This window comes from Mustela nigripes, chromosome 8, assembly GCF_022355385.1.
Source record: "Mustela nigripes isolate SB6536 chromosome 8, MUSNIG.SB6536, whole genome shotgun sequence".
In the NCBI taxonomy this organism is placed as follows: Eukaryota; Metazoa; Chordata; class Mammalia; order Carnivora; family Mustelidae; genus Mustela; species Mustela nigripes.
The window spans coordinates 6,802,219-6,819,255 of NC_081564.1; the positions used below are offsets into that span (position 1 = coordinate 6,802,219).

Sequence of the window (17,037 nt, forward strand, 5' to 3'; positions counted from 1 at the left end):
ATAAATAAAAAAAATCTTTAAAAAAAAAAAAAAAAAAAAAAAAAGATTTTTTCCTGTTCTGAGATCTTCAACTTGTTCATTTTTGTTGCCCATTTTTCTCTTTTTAAGGAATTCTTTATATACCGTGCTCACAGATCACTATGGGTTACAGAAGCTACAAGTATGTTCTCCCGATCTGTGGTTTTTGCGTCTTTTTTATAATTTTTTTTACTTATACTTTATTATCTTTTCCTTTTAATATCTTTTTTTTTAACTTTTACTTATAAAATCTTTTATCACGTAGACATTTCCCATTATAAAGTGCTTTGCTTTGTTTTTTTTTTTTAGTAATGGCTTTATTGAGACCTAATTCATATGCCATAAAATTTACCCTTTTAAAGTGTGCGGTGCACCAGTTTCCGGGGTGTTCATGGAATTGTGCACCCATTGCCGCTGTCTCATTGTGGACCATTTTTATCATCCCAGAAAGAAATCCTCTGCCCTTCAGCAGTCAGTCCTCCCCCCCCCCCCCCCCCCCCCCACCCCCCCCAGCTACTGGCAATCACTAGTCCATTGCCGTCTGTATGGATTTGCCTGTTCTGGAGCTTTCTCATCAATGAAATCATACATCATACCATGATTTTTCATCTGTCCGCCATCATGATGATGCCAACATTAATACGAGGTTTTCATTAACATTAATACATGTGTGTTCCTTTCCCTTACCTATACCTAGAAGGGGAATCACAGGGTCATACGGTAAAGGTCTGTCCTCACCCATTTTCTGCTCCCACCAGAGAGAGAGAAAGGTTCCAAACTTAAATTCTCACCAGCACATTGTTGTCTGTCTTTTTGAAGTTTGTCATCCTGGAGAATGTGATGCATTTTCTCACTGTGGTTTTGATGTGCGTTTCCATAAGGACTAGTGATGTTGATCACCTTCTCATGAGCTGCTTGGCCATTTGTATGTCTTCCTTTAAAGAAATGTCTGTTCTGGGGCACCTCGCCTGGGTGGCTCAGTGGGTTAAGCCTCTGCCTTCGGCTCAGGTCATGATCTCAGGGTCCTAGGATCTAGCCCTCTGGGATCCCCCTCTCTTTCTACCTGCCTCTCTACTTGTGATTTCTCTCTCTGTCAAATAAATAAAAAAAAAAATAATAAATGTCTGTTCTGATCCGTGGTGCATTTTTTTTTAAAGCGGAATAGCTTATCTTCTCATGAGAAGAGTTGTAAGAATTCTGGAATGTTCTGGATGCAAGTTCTTTATTGGATTCACAATTTGCAAGTATTTTTTCCCGTTCTGTGAGTTTTTTTTTCACTTGGTAAAAGCGTTCTCTCCCAATACAAAAAAACTTTTTCAACACAAAATTTTTCATTTTGAAGTTCAGTTTATCTGTTTTTCCCTTTTGATGCTTTTGCTTTCCGTGTCCCATCTAAGAAATCATTGCTTAACCCAGAGTAACAGATTGACCCCTATGTTTTCTTCAGAGTTTTATGGTTTCAGTCTTACATTAGGTCTTCGAGCTTCTTTAAGTTCCCTTTTATCTGATGTGAGTTGGGGATCCAACTTCTCTGTTTGCATGTGGCTGTCCGTTGTTCAGCACTGTTTGCCTGAAGGCAGAACTTTCCTCATTAAATTCTCTTGGTGCCCTTGGTGTTGAAAATCAGTTGTCCATAAATATAAGTGTTTCTTTCTTTTTTTTTTTAAGATTTTATTTATTTATTTGACAGAGATCACAAGTAGGCAGAGGCAGGCAGAGAGAGAGGGAGAAGGAAGCAGGTTCCCCACGGAGCAGAGAGCCGGATGCGGGGCTCGATCCCTGGGATCATGACCTGAGCTAAAGGCGGAGGCTTTAACCCACTGAACCACCCAGGCACCCCATAAGTGTTTATTTCTGATGTCCCAGTTCTATTCCATTAATCACTATGCCTGTCCCTAGGGCAGTACCATACTCTCTCCATTACTTGGCTTCGTAGTAAGCTTTGACACTGAGAGGTAGGAGTCTTCCAAGTTAAAGTAGTTAAATATATCACTTTTATTCTTTTAGTTTGTGCTTTTTTTGAGTATTGTTAATCTTTCTCTATCCTGAAGACATGGGAAATCTTAAATCTTCCTTCAAAAGTCTTGGAAGTTTTGGTTTTTTGGGGAAAAAAAAAAGGTCAGGGCTTTAATCTAGCTTGAATTGTGTATTTGTGTGGTGTGAGGTAGAGGCTCGTTTAATTTTTTCCAGGTGGGTAGCCAGTTGTTCCAGGCCTGGTTTTCTCTGCTGCTTATTTTCTGTGTTTATAGCAAATGTGCACGCCTTTGTTCTCCAGAATGGAGAGTTTTCTTGCAAATGTAATTTTATGTATTTGTTTTACTTACCATCCTTTTTTTTTTTAAGATTTTATTTATTTATTTGACAGACAAAGATCACAAGTAAGCAGAGAGGCAGGCAGAGAGAGACGGGGGGAAGCAGGCTCCCCACTGAGCAGGGAGCCCGACACAGCACTGGATCCCAGGACCCTGGGATCATGACCTGAGCTGAAGGCAGCGGCTTGAACCGACCAAGCCACCCAGGCGCCCCTCCTCCATCGTTTTAAATGAAAAGTGTAGAATTTTCAACAAAAGTTGGGAGTTTGACAGGGTATACCCTTATATCCATCACCTGGACTGGAGTCACCATTTTGCTTCATCTGTTTCTTGCATAGCTGTAATGGTGTACCCACGTGTCATTAATTCACATCTCTGTAATTAATGCGAATTGCTAGCAGCTGAAGCAGACGTGTCCCAGCATGACAAGCCCTGTCCAGAGGAGAGATTTCCTATTTGTTTTTATGAAGTTTTGAAAAAAAAAAAATTATTTTCTGCTGGGAATTTCAAGCTCTTGGTTTTGTACGTTCACTTCAGATTCTGTTTAGAAATCAAAAGATTTTGCCTGGATGGTAAAGCTAAGAATTCCCCCAATGCAAAATTCAACCCCAGTTTCTGATGGAGTTGATGTAACTTTATATATTTATGTGATTTTAAACAATGAGTATAATTCAGTGGGTTTTGGCATCAGAAGGCACAGGTAGATCTTTCTGTGCTGTGGGAATGTGCTTAGGATCTTCTCCATCGTTGTTCTTTATAAAAATGTGGGAATTAGAGTTCACCCCGTTTGTTTAATGTGTCACGGCCTTCATGCGTATACATAAAAATAAGTGTATATAAACCTGTCTCCTCTACAGAAACTGTGGGCTGTTCTATTGTGTGGGCATGTGGGATTTGAAGGTCAAAAAGTATGTGTATTTAAATGTTAACAATATTAGCATCTGTCCCTCCCCAAATGTGCTCCTGGCTTAAAACTCCACAAGTGCACAGTAGAGTTGGGATATTAACACAAATAACCCCACCGACGCTTATGTTAGAGCAAAAAATTCAAGATTAGTATCTGCTTTTAACTTTTAAATCTTTTTTAAAAGATAGCCTTATAAAAGGAATGTCCGGGGAGCCTGCGTGGGTCCTTCGGTTGAGCATCCAACTCTTGATTTTTGGCTCAGGATGTGATCTCAGGGTCATGAAATCAAGGTCTGCATCAGGCTCCATGCTCCGGTGGGGCGGGTTTGGGGTGGTGGGGGAGTCTGCTGGAGATGCTCCCTCTCCCTCCGCCCCTACTCCCACGCTCACTCACTTGCTCTTTCTCTAAAATAAAAATAAGTAAATGTTAAAAAAACAGAATGTCTGTAGTAATACAACTTTTTAAATTTAAAATCGCTGGCTTGGTTTGTAGAGCACACAGCTCTTGATCTTGGGATTGTGGCTTTGAGCCCCATGCTGGGTGTAAAGATTACTTAAAAATAGAGTTGTAGGAGGGGCACCTGGGTGGCTCAGTGGGTTAAGCCGCTGCCTTCGGCTCAGGTCATGATCTCAGGGTCCTGGGATCGAGTCCCACATCGGGCTCTATGCTCGGCGGGGAGCCTGCTTCCCCCTACCTGCCCCCCGCTTGTCTCTCTGCCTACTTGTAATCTCTGTCTGTCAAATAAATAAAATCTTTAAAAAAAGGGGGGGGGAGGGCGCCTGGGTGGCTCAATGGGTTAAAGCCTCTGCCTTTGGCTCAGGTCATGATCCCGGTGTCCTGGGATCGAGCCCCACATCGGGCTCTCTGCTCAGCGGGAAGCCTGCTTCCTCCTCTCTGCCTACTTGTGATCTCTGTCAAATAAATTAAAAAAAAAAAAAATAGAATCTTAAAGGAGCATCTTGGTGGCTCAGTTGGCTAAGCGTCTGTCTGCCTTCGGCTCAGGTAGTGATCTCAGGGTCCTGGGATCGAGCCCCATGTCAGGTCTCCTGCTCAGCGGGGAGTCTGCTTTTCCCTCTTCCTCTGCCCTCGCCCTCACTCATTCGTGCTCTCTCTCTCTCTCTCTCTCTCAAAGAAATAAAATCTTTAAAAAATAATATGATACTATTTTGAGAGTTGTTCCCTAATACTTTTTTTCTTGAATTTTTGTCTTATTTCTGCTCCTGTCAGGGGTTTTAAGTAATTTTGCCAGAAAGTATGTCTTAGATTTTTTTTTTTTTAACCTTCCTATTTGGCTCTTCCAGCCATCCTCGAGCACTGCTTCCATTGGTGACCAGACAGTCCTCACAGTGTCTTCAGGGGACAGCCCCCCTTCCTCCCAGGGGCGGAGTGCCCGAGTGCTCTCTATCCTCCCTAATCCCTCTGGTATTAGACTAGACACGTTGGGTGGGTGGGTGGAGAGCAGGAGTCTGGTGCAATGTACCATTTTGACTTATTATTTCTTTTGGAGGGGGGAAGGGCAGAGGGAGAGGGAGAGAGAGAGAATCTTAATGAAGCAGGTTCCACACACCAGCACAGAGCCTGACGTGGGACTTGATCTCACGACCCTGAGATCCTGACCTGAGCCAAAATCCAGAGTCGGACACTTAACCGTCTGAGCCCCCCAGACCCCTCATGTACCATTTGACTTGGGAGCAGATGATGATTGTGAAAAACAGCTAAACAATTACAAATAATAAAAGCTAACATTTATTAAGCACTTACTGTATGTTTTCAGTGCTGGGATTTAATGTTTTACGTGAGTTTTCTTCATTTACTCTTTACACTATGTAGAATGTTCTCCCTCTACAGGTGAGTGAATTGAGGCACACAGAGGTTATCTGACCGGCCGAGAGAGCCGCTGGGAGGTGGCACAGAGCGGCTCAGATCAAGGCGACCTGAGTCAGTGTTAGAACTGAGCATTTCCCCTCTCGCTTCCCAACTGGCTTTGTGTGTATTTTGTTGGCCTTGACAAAATGGACCTCATGTATCTTATAAAGTAAAATGTATTTTCTGAAAATGAGTTCATACTCTAAAAATTGTTCAGCTTCATTTTTTGTCAATGTTTGTGAGATCTCATGTTTGTCAGAACTGCTGAGTGTTCTGTTGTGCGGTCCTCTGGCACTTTGGGGGTCAAAGAATGTGTGCCTTTGTGGGGATTAGCATGTGGCCTTCCCAGAATGCCCTTCCATTCTCATTGTCCATCTTCGTTAATCAGTTTACTTGAGAGTCGATAAGTAAGAAGAATTGCTGCGCTTGGTGAACACTTTCCTTCCAGAAGGTTCTGCCAGTTGCTTCCACACTACATCCCAGTAGCATGGCTGTTGACCTCGTGTTCTTGACCGCCAGACAGCAGCTTGACAAGACGGTCTTGCGTTCCCAGCTTTCCAGGCAAAGTGGGAAATAAAGGGGAAGTCCCAGGGCCAGACAGAGGCAGGCACCCAGCACGCGCCCAGGGACAGGGGCCTAACTGGAACCACCCTTTCTCCCCGCAGGAGTGCTACCTGGAGAGTGACCAGACGAGCCTCTACCACGCAGCCAAGGGGCTGATGACCATGCAGGCTCTGTACGGGACAATCCCCCAGATCTTTGGGAAAGGAGAGTGCGCCAGGGTAAGAAGCGGTGCGTGTTTCTACGGTGAAGGAAGGGTGCCCTGGTACCCAGAAAGGGAGAGATGGGAAGCTATTTACAAACAAGTACAGCCAATCCTATTTATTTCTGAACTCACCTAATTGCTGAAATGTACATGTAACCCCAAATTGATATTCGCAGTGTTTTGCGGCCACGTCAAGAGTGGCAAAAATTTGAGTGGCGCGCTGTGCGTGTTCCCAGCTGACGTCCTTGCAAAAGCAGTGCTTGCCCTCTTGTTCCGGCTCTCGGGCTATACACAAGTGTCCTTTTGGGCCCTTATGTAGTGTCACGCATTATTTAACACCATGTTTTTTTGCATTTTTGTGCTTTCTGTTGGTGATTTCCCTGTTTCACAGGGCCCCAAGGGTGGGTTGTGCGGCACTGCCCGTGTCCCCCCACTCAGGACGCTTGCAGTGCCGTGGTTGGGCCTTACCAAGAAGAGGATGCCGTGTTGGCTCAGCTTCCCGCAGGCCTGAGTGATGGTGCTGTTGGCTCAGAGTTCATTGTTGGTGACTCAACAATCTGTAGGAAATAGTGTCTTTAAATAGAGGCACACGGAAAACAAGCTTGCCCGTTGATGAGTCAGTAGAAATGTTGTGACCAGAGGCTCACCGGAGCCTAACCCCGTGTTTCCCCTTGGAGCAGAGGCTCGGTATGCGCCGAGTCAGCGCTCGTGGTGGCTTTACAGGGGTCTCGTGAATAACAAGTTCCCGCCTCGCCGAGTGGTGGCAGCCATCGGCGCGCGTGCACATATGGGAGTGGGTGGCCAGCCGCAGACACTTTTCTCTAACTGCTGATTTCTGATCAGTCTCCCCCTTCCACAGTTTCCTTCCTCTTACATTTTTTTGATTGTCTTTCTGGTTTTAGCTACATTTTAAAATCTGCTGCTTCCCAGAAAGGTCCCACCTGATCTAATGTTTTGTTTCCAGCAAGTGGCCAATATGATGATCAGGATGAAGAGAGAGTTTACAGGAAGCCAAAATTCAATATTTCCTGTTTTTGATAATCTCTTGTTGCTTGATCGAAATGTGGACTTACTGACGCCTCTCGCCACTCAGCTTACATATGAAGGACTCATTGATGAAATTTATGGCATTCAGAACAGTAAGTAAAGTGACATCTGTGTTTCCTGAAAGGTCAATGGATAAAAATATTCAAAAGGGCGTTTTTTGAGGGGAGGGGGTTTCATTTTTGGGGGGTTTTCTTTGAGATGCTTTCTTTGCACATAAATTAGAAGCTATTTGAGAATATACAATTCTGACTTCTGGCTTTTGGACACCAGATTAAACAAAAATCTGGCAAAAACTGGTGTCGGTCCCACGAAGGCTGGCCGGATGCTTAGCTTGCCAGACTCTGCTTGTCCCTGTGGGCAGTGACCCTCAGTTAGATACAGATGGCACTGCAGTTTGGAGAAGGCGGACCCTCAGGGCTGGCAGTTGTTGGGAAAGCTTGTTGGAGAGGCCGTATTTGCACTGCATTTGGTGAAGGGTGGGCGGAGAGGCCACAGCGAGGGGCAGGCTGAGTCAGGAACACAGGGATGCCGTGGAGGTCACAGTGCGACGTATCCTGGGAAGGGCTGACACTTGACATTGGGGACACCAGATGGAAGATTGGGGAGGCCTGCTAGTGTTTAGGTGGGACAGATCATTAGTCCAAGGTCAGAGACATGTTGGTTTGGCTTTGGCCCACACCATAGGCTTGTTTATTTCTGTAGCATTTTAAATTTTAGAAATGTTTAATAATAATTCTCATAATAATCCAGATATATTTCTTTTGCCATTAAAGTCTACTTTGTGGAAGAATAAAAACCTCAGTATTATATGCCATTTGTTTCCTGAAGCTGGCTTATTTGTCTCCTGAGTTGGAAAATCCTGTTTTGTGCCCGGGCACCTGATCTGTTCCTTCAGTAAATGCACACAGTGGGTAAATGCACTGTCGTTCCCAGGTTATGTGAAATTACCTCCGGAGAAATTTGCCCCGAAGAAACAGGGCGATGGTGGGAAGGAGCTCCCCACGGAAGCAAAGAAACTTCAGCTGAATTCCGCAGAGGAGCTCTATGCCGAGATCCGAGACAAAAACTTCAACGCGGTGGGCTCCGTGCTTAGCAAGAAGGCGAAGGTGATCTCCGCAGCGTTTGAGGTGAGGCTGTTTGGGTTTTGCTGCTGCCCTGGGTCGCAGGCTGGACTGCCCCCCCCCCCCCCAAGGGGAGGAAGAGCCTCAGGGAGCCCGTGCAGGTGCATGTTTCCCTCCTAAAGACCTGGGGCTCCTGGGGCTTCTTTTGGGACCTGTTCCCAGACCCGCGACAGAACGTGTTCCGTTTGCTCCTTCCTGGTGGGGCGGCCAGAGCACTGCTTGCACTTTACAGCCTCCTGTTTTCGATATTTTTTTACCTTTTCTTTTTCGTTATTTCCTACCTCCCTCATGAGGAGACCAGCTGTACTATAAATAAAAGATCCTCCAGAATAGAGCTTGTGGTCAGGGGGGACAGTGCTAGGTCCCCGTGGAGGTGGTGGGTGACAATGAGGGAGGCGGTTCATTATCACCTCCCGCCCCCCTCTCACCCGGCCGCTCATTTACTCTTGGGTAAGCTCACTTCCGAAACAGGGAAGTTCAGTAACACGGGAAACTCTACTTAGACTTCGGAAACGTAAACTGGGAGAATTTTTTAAAACTAATGTTTCACCAAGTCTGTATTTCTAGATTTCATCTTTCTGACGGATTATATTTATTCATTGATTTTCATATTTCTTTTTTTTTAAGATTTTTATTTATTTATTTGACAAAGAGAGAGAGGGAACACAAGCAGGGGGAGCGGGAGAGGGAGAAGCAGGCTCCCCACTGAGCAGAGAGCCCGATGTGGGACTCGATTCCAGGACCCTGGGATCATGACCTGAGCTGAAGGCAGCCGCTTAACAACTGAGCCACCCAGGCGCCCGATTTTCACATTTCTTAAGTTACATTTGGTTTACATGATTAAATTTTGCCAAAAAAAAAAAAAAAAATCCCATCACTAAGCGAGGTCTACTTTGTTCGTGGACAATATTCAGGATTGAGATTCAGCAGTAAGAATGCATCTTTTTTGTCTTTTTATAGAGGATACTTTTGCTGTTTACGTTTCCCTCTTAACATAATGTTTTTGTTTTTTATTCGGAAGTGTTTGTGGGTGACCTAATAGTGCCCCTACAAATACTCAGATGCCCCCGAATGCCAGTCATAATAGGAGCCCGGGCACAGGAGGAGAAAACCTCACACACTTACTCTCTGAAAACTACTAACACAGTAGTCAGGCACCATGAACTCATCTCTGTTTCTCTTGTAACTTCAGAGCTGGGTTTGGCCTGATTTATTTGCATTCTTTTTCTCACGTTGATATAAGTCATACATCCCATGAGCAAGACACAGAAGAGAGCACTTAAAAATAAAATACCTTGGGGGCACCTGGGTGGCTCAGTGGGTTAAAGCCTCTGCCTTCGGCTCAGGTCTTGATCTCAGGGTCCTGGGATCGAGTCCCGCATCGGGCTCTCTGCTCAGCGGGGAGCCTGTGTCCCCCTCTCTCTCTCTGCCTGCCTCTCTGCCTTCTTGTGATCTCTCTCTGTCAAATAAATAAATAAAATCTTTAAAAAATATATATATCTTCTGGGCACCTGGGTGACTCAGTCGGTTGAGCATCTGCCTTCAGCTCAGATCGTGGTCCTGGAGTCCCAGGATCAAGCCCCACTTCGGGCTCCCTGCTCAGTGGGGAGTCTGCTTCTCCCTCTCCCTCTGCCTCTTACTCCACTTGTGCGCGTGCACACTCTGTCTCAAAGAAATAAAATCTTGAAAAAAAAAGTCTTTAAAAAATTAATAAATAAAATCTCCCCCCTGCTTGATGGGTCTTCCATTTCTTCCATTTCAGGAGCGGCACAACGCTAAGACCGTTGGGGAGATCAAACAGTTTGTTTCCCAGCTGCCCCACATGCAAGCAGCAAGGGGCTCACTTGCAAACCACACCTCGATTGCTGAGTTAATCAAGGATGTTACCAGTGAGTGTCCTTGGAGGGATAATTTTCATTGGGGCTGATTTTCGTACGCACTGATGCCAGGGTCATAGGCGCCACGATACCTCCTTGGGAAAGGCAGCTCTCTGTGAACATTGTCATTCTCAGTGTTAAAAATTAAGTGTTCGCATGTCCATAGTTAAATGTGTTTCATTGATGGTTAGCTCATTTTCTTCCCATTATTAATATCATCCTAAAACAAAATATTTGGAAAAGCGTTAAGAGGAAAAAACTCTTCTGTAAGTTTGCCACCATAGTGAGGCTTCTTTTTGTCTAGTTATTTTCTCTCTTGTTAAGGGTTTTTTAACCAGACCAATGTGATATTTCTGGTTTTGTTTTTTGTTTCTCCCTTGAAAACTTCCTGCAGAATTGGTAGAGAGATCATACGTTGAGTATTTTGAAAGCGCTCGGAAGATGTATTTTAAACCAAAGACAAGTTTACTCACAAAACATGGGGACCATGTATTATGAAGTCTTCGGTCCTTTGTTTTCATGTTAATAGAAAGCAGTTAAAACTGGGTTGAATTTGATGATGGTTGTGAGTTGCTAGGGAGATGGGCTTTCCCTGGTACCGAGGCAAAATTCTTAGGATCTGTGTTGAGTCCTAAGGGCCCCAGAGGGGTCAGCTACATCTCGCTGCAATTTAGGAGCACAAGGTCGTAGGGTTTTCCGTGTTTAGAAGATTGTTTTCAGATGACAGTTTGAGCCTTTTGCTTGTTTGTTTTTTGCACGTCTTGTTTCTTAATTATCTTCTGGTCGGAAAGCGCACTGCTCAAATAAATCAACATTTACTTAATTTCTAAGTTGCATATTTGCTGATTACATTTCAGCTTCTGAAGACTTCTTTGATAAACTAACAGCGGAACAGGAGTTTATGTCCGGAGTAGACACTGATAAGGTATGTGAACAAAACAACTGAGAAATCATCGGTGATTTCTCAAACATACGATTATAGGTAGAAGAGCAACGGTGTTGATTCCCGTGCCTTGCCAAGGCATTTTTAAGAGCAAGTGCGGAATGTGAAAGTCTTAAGTTTCTTCATGTCACAGACAGCAAGGCGCTTCCCAGCCCCTGAAACCAGCCATCTTTAAGGCCTGTCGTAGTTAAATGAAGATATTTGCTTTCTGAGGAAACTGCTCATGTAATTCCTTTAAAGATCTAACTCTATTCATACATTTAAAATTCATTTAGTTTCTGGAAATTTCCTATTCTCTAGAAAATCTCCTCTGTTTTCCAAGAAAGTGCCTATTACTATTATGCACGGTCACACACGCCCCAGACATCCTCCCAGAAGGCTGGCTGCTGTGCCAAGATGGGCAGTTGCATTGCCGGAGTGTGTCCTCCACTTTGAAAAATAATCCTAAAGACCAAGTTTCTTAGGCCCCCAAACCGGATGCCGGGATACATACATGTGTGTTTTGTTTCCAGGTCAATAGCTACATTGAAGACTGTATTGCCCAAAAGCACCCACTTATCAAGGTGTTAAGACTGGTTTGTCTCCAGTCCGTGTGCAACAGTGGACTCAAACAAAAAGTTCTGGATTATTACAAAAGAGAAATTCTCCAGGTCAGTAGCTTTCAAATGACTTAATCTTTTCAAAAAAATACTGCTTAAAGCTCCTGTTTTGGTATACTGTTTCCACCGTCTTAAATTTTTTTTAACACGCAGAGCGGGGGTTGTCCTTGGTATTGGTCACTGTTTACTGTTTTTGCATCACAATAACAGCTAAGGTTTATTGAGCATTTACTATGTACCAGGCTCTAGTAAAAGAGCCTTATTGTATTCATTTGTTTAATCCTCACTACAGCCCTGTGAGTTAGATACTGTTATCGACCCTATTTTATGGATGAAAAAATACTGAGGCACAGGGTCGCTCTGTAGCTTGCCCAAGGTCACCCGGCTAGTGAGGGGCAGAGCCAGTGCCAAAGCCCAGGGAACTGGGGTCTGGCGCCCTTGCTCTTACCCAGATTGCATTTGATGGAGGAAAGGACATCTTTGCAAATTTTCTGATATGATCCCTTAGCAGACATACTTAAGCCCGTTTTACTTCATGATTAGGAAAAGGCCACCATTATTTTAAAAATTCTCCCCTGTTTGGATGTGTCTCCTGTAGTATTTATTTGCTATCACCAGGCACAGTTAAAGTCATTATGATTAAAACTAAGTGCTCAAATTTTTTTTTATATTGTTTTGTCTTTTAAAAAAAATTACACAGATGACGCATGCATTCTCATCCTATAAGATTCAAATAAGGCGAAGTGTCCAGGAGCAACACGTGGTCCTCCCCGCGCCCCACTCCCGCCCCCGTCGCCCTCCCCAGACAGGCCCCCGGGCCGCAGTTAGGTTATGTGCCTCCAGACTCCCTTGTTTGCATTTATGGGCAAAGAATATTCACTCTCACTGACTCTGGGGGGAGACTGGCTGGGTCCGTGTCCCGGCTCTGTTACTGAGTAGCTGTGTGACCTTGGGCAAGTTATGTAAACGTCTCTGTCAGATGGAGATGGTAGTACCACGCAGCCCGTCGGGTTCTAATAAAGACACAGAGTTGGTGCGTGTGACACCCTTACAGCAGACACTGCCCTGCACACGAAGTGTTATGTAAGCGTTGGCTTTTACTGTTACTATTTACTGTATCTTTAATTTTTTTTAAAGATTATTTATTTATGTATTTGACAAAGGGAGAGATCACAAGTGGCAGAGAGAGGGGGGGAAGCAGGCTCCCTGCTGAGCAGAGAGCCCGATGCAGGGCTCGATCCCAGGACCCTGAGACCATGACCTGAGCTTAAGGCAGAGACTTTATTTAACCCACTGAGCCACCCAGGCACCCCTTTACTCTATCTTTTTAAAAACAGAAAGAAAGTCCTCCTGTATATAGTATTCCTTTACTGTATTTTTTTGTCCTTGAGAATATATCCAGGGGCGCCTGGGTGGTACTGCCCGTTGAGCACCCGATTCTTGGTTTCAGCTGAAGCTGTGATCGCAGGGTCCTGAGATGGATGTGGGGCTCCATGCCCAGCGGGGCGTCTGCTTGACATTCTCTCTCCCTCTCCTGTGCCCGTCCCTCTGCTCATGCACACATGCACTCTCCCTATCTCTCTCAAGTAAGTAGTTTTTTAAAAAAAAGAGTGTATCCAGATCTTCCTCATCAGGATGTATCGATGTGCCTCATTCTTTTTTTAAATATCAAATTATATCACACTTAAAACATTTATTATTTATTCGATGCTCACTTGTTGGGTCCATAAATTCTGACTTTATTCTTTTTTAATAAATTCTGACCTTAAAGGAAAAACTTGAACTTGGTCTTTGAAGCAGGGAGCTGGTTAATTGTGACGAGCACGCGGGTCGCACACTCCACGCGGCTCCCGTGCCCGTAGACAGCCCATGGACTTGGGGTCCCAGCACGCTCCACGCGTCCCCCGTGCCCGTAGACAGCCCGTGGACTTGGGGGTCCCAGCGTACAAACGAAATCCGTTTGTTGGAAGTGCTCTTTTTAGAAAGTGGCAGAAACTCTTTTCCTGCTCTGACTTCTGTCCGAACTGCTCGCCTTGCAGACGTACGGCTATGAGCACATACTGACCTTGTACAACCTAGAGAAGGTTGGCCTGCTGAAACCACAGACAGGGGGCAGAAACAATTACCCAACCATCCGGAAAACGCTGCGCCTCTGGATGGATGACGTGAACGAGCAGGTGAGACACGCCGCTCCGCTTCAGCTCAGTTTACCTCCCGGTACCAGCCTGGGCCCGAGGGCAAGGAGAGGGAACTGCCGCAGAAATCTGTTCCAGGACCTGGAGAGAAGAGCTGTGTGGAGAGGCCATCTGACAAGACGAGGGATGAGAGCCCTCTGGCCGAGAGGCACAGCCCGCCCCCAGCAGTGTGGCAGAAGGAAGCCAGGGCCGTCAACCCGACCCCTCGTGCTGGCCACTCTCCAGGTTCCCTCTGGTGCCTCCCATTGGCCAACCCAAAGAGGGCGTGGGGGCACATTGGCATAGAGCCTACAGGTTTGCCTCCTGGACACAGAGCACCAAGGTGGGGGAGCGAGGAGGCAGAAGGATCTGGAAAATGTCCAGCACGTGTGGTAAAAATGTCGGCCGTACAGAAGTAAGGCAGACAGTGAAAAGTCAGGTTCCCTCCACATCTCACCCTGGTTTTCCCTCAGAAGGAACCTGTAATCAGTTTTTTATCTGTTCTTCCAGGAAGGTTCTGTGTCTCTACAGACCTTTTAACATAAATGATGCATATTTATACCATTGGCCTCCGAAGTAGAGTGCACGTTGTCTTACATTTATTGCTGATTCCAGTTTTTCTAAATTTCTTATTTTCTCTTTTGGTCTTTCATAGGAACTTAATCAGGCTGCCTCCTACAACAAAAGCTAATAATTAAAAGTGGCAAAATCGGATTATCTTCCCCCTCGGGGGCAGAATATACATACTCTTAATTTCTATATTGTACAGCGTAATAATAATATATGAGTTCCCCTCTCTTCACTGTTCTGACCTGCCTCTCCCTACCCACCCCAGCTACCACTTAACACCACATCTTGAAGATCCTTCTGTGATCTCATTCTTTTTTGTAAGTTTTTTTTTTAATTGCTGCATAGTGGTTTTGCAGCTAAATTTTAATTTATGATGTAACAGATTTCTCCTGATAGAAATTTAGGTACTTCCCAGTCTTTTGCTAGTACGCATGGAGTTGCGGTTAATACATCGGGCTTTGGTCTCTTCCTGTGGATGAGCCCTTCTGTCAGAGACAAGCCCGAAAGTAGAACGCCTGGCTTCCAGGGACATGCGCGTCGTCACTCGGCTAGAGAGTGCTGGCTTTCCTTTTAAGAATTTTCTTGCCAAAAGCAGATAACAGCATTTCATGGTCAGTGCCTCGAGATGTTTTGAGTTCAAAGCTAACCTCGGGACGTTGCGGAGTTCAGTTGTGTTTCTGCCTTCAAAGCCAAATCACTGAATTTTGGGTTACCCAAAAGGCCGCTACTCAGTGGCTCTGCGTCTCTGTAGCTACAGACATTCCCCCCTCTCGTGATTTCACAGAATCCCACGGACATATCGTATGTGTACAGTGGTTACGCCCCTCTCAGCGTGCGCCTGGCGCAGCTGCTCTCGCGGCCTGGCTGGCGCAGCATCGAGGAAGTCCTCCGCATACTCCCAGGGCCCCACTTCGAAGAACGGCAGCCCTTGCCCACGGGACTGCAGAAGAAACGTAAGTCTGTGGCCAGTCTCCGTAGAGAATTACGTGCTGCTGGTGTGGTTTTCGTGGATTGTGCAGTTGCTTTGTAAAGTACATTTGTAAGGTATTTGTAGGATTCAGGGTCGGGTAGCCTCTTTTGTTAGTTGCTAACAAAAGCTCTAGAACCCGGCATTCTCTCAGGAGAGCAGCTTTCAACTGCTGAGTTGACGATCTCAGCTCGAAAAAACATTGAGATCAAAATCGCATTCCTGAGTTTCAAAGGAGCTGTCTGTACATACCAAGACACAGTTAACTGCTTTTTCTTACATATGATGCTTTTTTTAAAATTAAAGATTTATTTTAGAGAGGGAGGGAGAGCAAGCATGGGAAGAGGGAGAGGGAGAAAGCAGATTCCCTGCTGGGCTCAGAACCCGACTCAGGGCCCAATCCCAGGACCCTGAGATCACGACCTGAGTGGAAGGCAGACACTTAACAGATTGGGCTGCCCAGGCGCCCCCAATAATGCAGGTTTTTTAGAAGATTTATTTATTTTTAGAGCAAGCACACATGAGAGAGCAAGTGGTAGGAGGGGCAGAGAGAGAGAACCTATAAGCAGAGTCCCTGCTGAGCACAGAGCCCAGCTCTGGGGCTTGATCCCATGAGGTCATGACCTGAGCCAAAACCAGGAGTTGGGTGCCCGACCGACTGAGTACCCAGGCACCCCCATGATGCAGTTTTTTAGTTTAGTTTTTTTGTTTGTTTGTTTAAGATTTTATTTATTTATTTGACAGAGACAGACACAGCGAGAGACCGAACACAAGCAGGGGGAGTGGGAGAGGGAGAAGCACACGTCCCACTGAGCAGGGAGCCCAACATGGGGCTCAGGCTCAGGACCCCAGGATCATGACCTGAGCCAAAGGCAGATGCTTAACCCACTGAGCTGCCCAGGCGCCCATGATGCAATTTTTTAAGACGTTGTAGGAGAAGAACCCATAATAAATAATTGTTTTTTCTGAAATGTTTCCCTTTCAGGTCAACCAGGGGAAAACCGAGTCACTCTGATATTTTTCCTCGGGGGAGTAACCTTTGCCGAAATCGCTGCGCTGCGATTCCTGTCCCAGCTGGAAGATGGAGGTACAGAATACGTCATTGCCACCACGAAGCTAATGAATGGGGCCAGCTGGATAGAGTCTCTAATGGAAAAACCCTTCTAGGGGGATCAGAGTCGACTTGAATGAACTACAAAATAAACTGCTCCTTTGGAGAAGCCGCCAAACGGAAGTGAAACCCCACTGAAAAATGACAGGAGAATACAGAATTTACTTCGGGGTCAGCTTCTTCAATTACACTGGTTTCTCCTTTCTGCTTCTCTTTTGTGTTTCTAATTTCTTGAAGAAAAAAGAGAAGAGAATCCACCTGGCTCCCAGAAACACCAGTTGTTAATGTTCTAAGCTCGGGGTCTTCCTTAGAGACCCTGCAAACGTATTAAGGACAGTGGGGACAGATAATCTCGTACAGCTGCGCAGATGAGGTCGTTCTTAACATAGGAAGGTGGAGACTGGGCTGAAGATGAAAAGTAGAACGTCTCATCCCTAATGGACAGGAATTTCTGAAAGGCACGTCAGGTCTGGGGCAGTAGCTAGGCGATGGAGCAGGAGCTGGCCCTGTCACTGAGTTGAGATCTCTTTGTCCTGCAGATTAGGCCACATTCTGTTTGGTGGTTGTGAGCCCCTGTCTTAGGTGATCCCTAAGGCAAGTGTTGATTCCTTCTGCTTCTCAGTCTTCTATAAAGCAAGAGGCGTGGAGATTTCTCCAAATCCAAGTTCGTCAGCTGTCTGACCAGCTAGGTTTCTGTGGGTCTCATACTTGTCAAGGGCTTTTTACGTCGAAGAACGTGAGGTTGGGGAGCCGCTGCCT

General features: G+C 45.5%; 1 protein-coding gene across 2 annotated transcripts in view; it reads left to right on the plus strand.

Annotated features, from left to right (window-relative positions):
* Positions 1-16,483, plus strand: part of VPS33A (VPS33A core subunit of CORVET and HOPS complexes) — a 20,956-nt gene extending 4,473 nt beyond the window's left edge. For both annotated transcript variants that reach the window (XM_059408337.1, XM_059408338.1), the window contains exons 5-13: positions 5,769-5,885; positions 6,834-7,008; positions 7,850-8,043; positions 9,800-9,926; positions 10,772-10,839; positions 11,370-11,507; positions 13,496-13,633; positions 14,985-15,153; positions 16,153-16,483. In XM_059408337.1, the coding sequence (XP_059264320.1) occupies positions 5,769-5,885; positions 6,834-7,008; positions 7,850-8,043; positions 9,800-9,926; positions 10,772-10,839; positions 11,370-11,507; positions 13,496-13,633; positions 14,985-15,153; positions 16,153-16,334 (1,308 nt within the window). In that variant the 3' untranslated portion in view covers positions 16,335-16,483. The remainder of the gene's footprint in view (positions 1-5,768; positions 5,886-6,833; positions 7,009-7,849; positions 8,044-9,799; positions 9,927-10,771; positions 10,840-11,369; positions 11,508-13,495; positions 13,634-14,984; positions 15,154-16,152) is intronic.
* Positions 16,484-17,037: the final 554 nt, after the last annotated feature.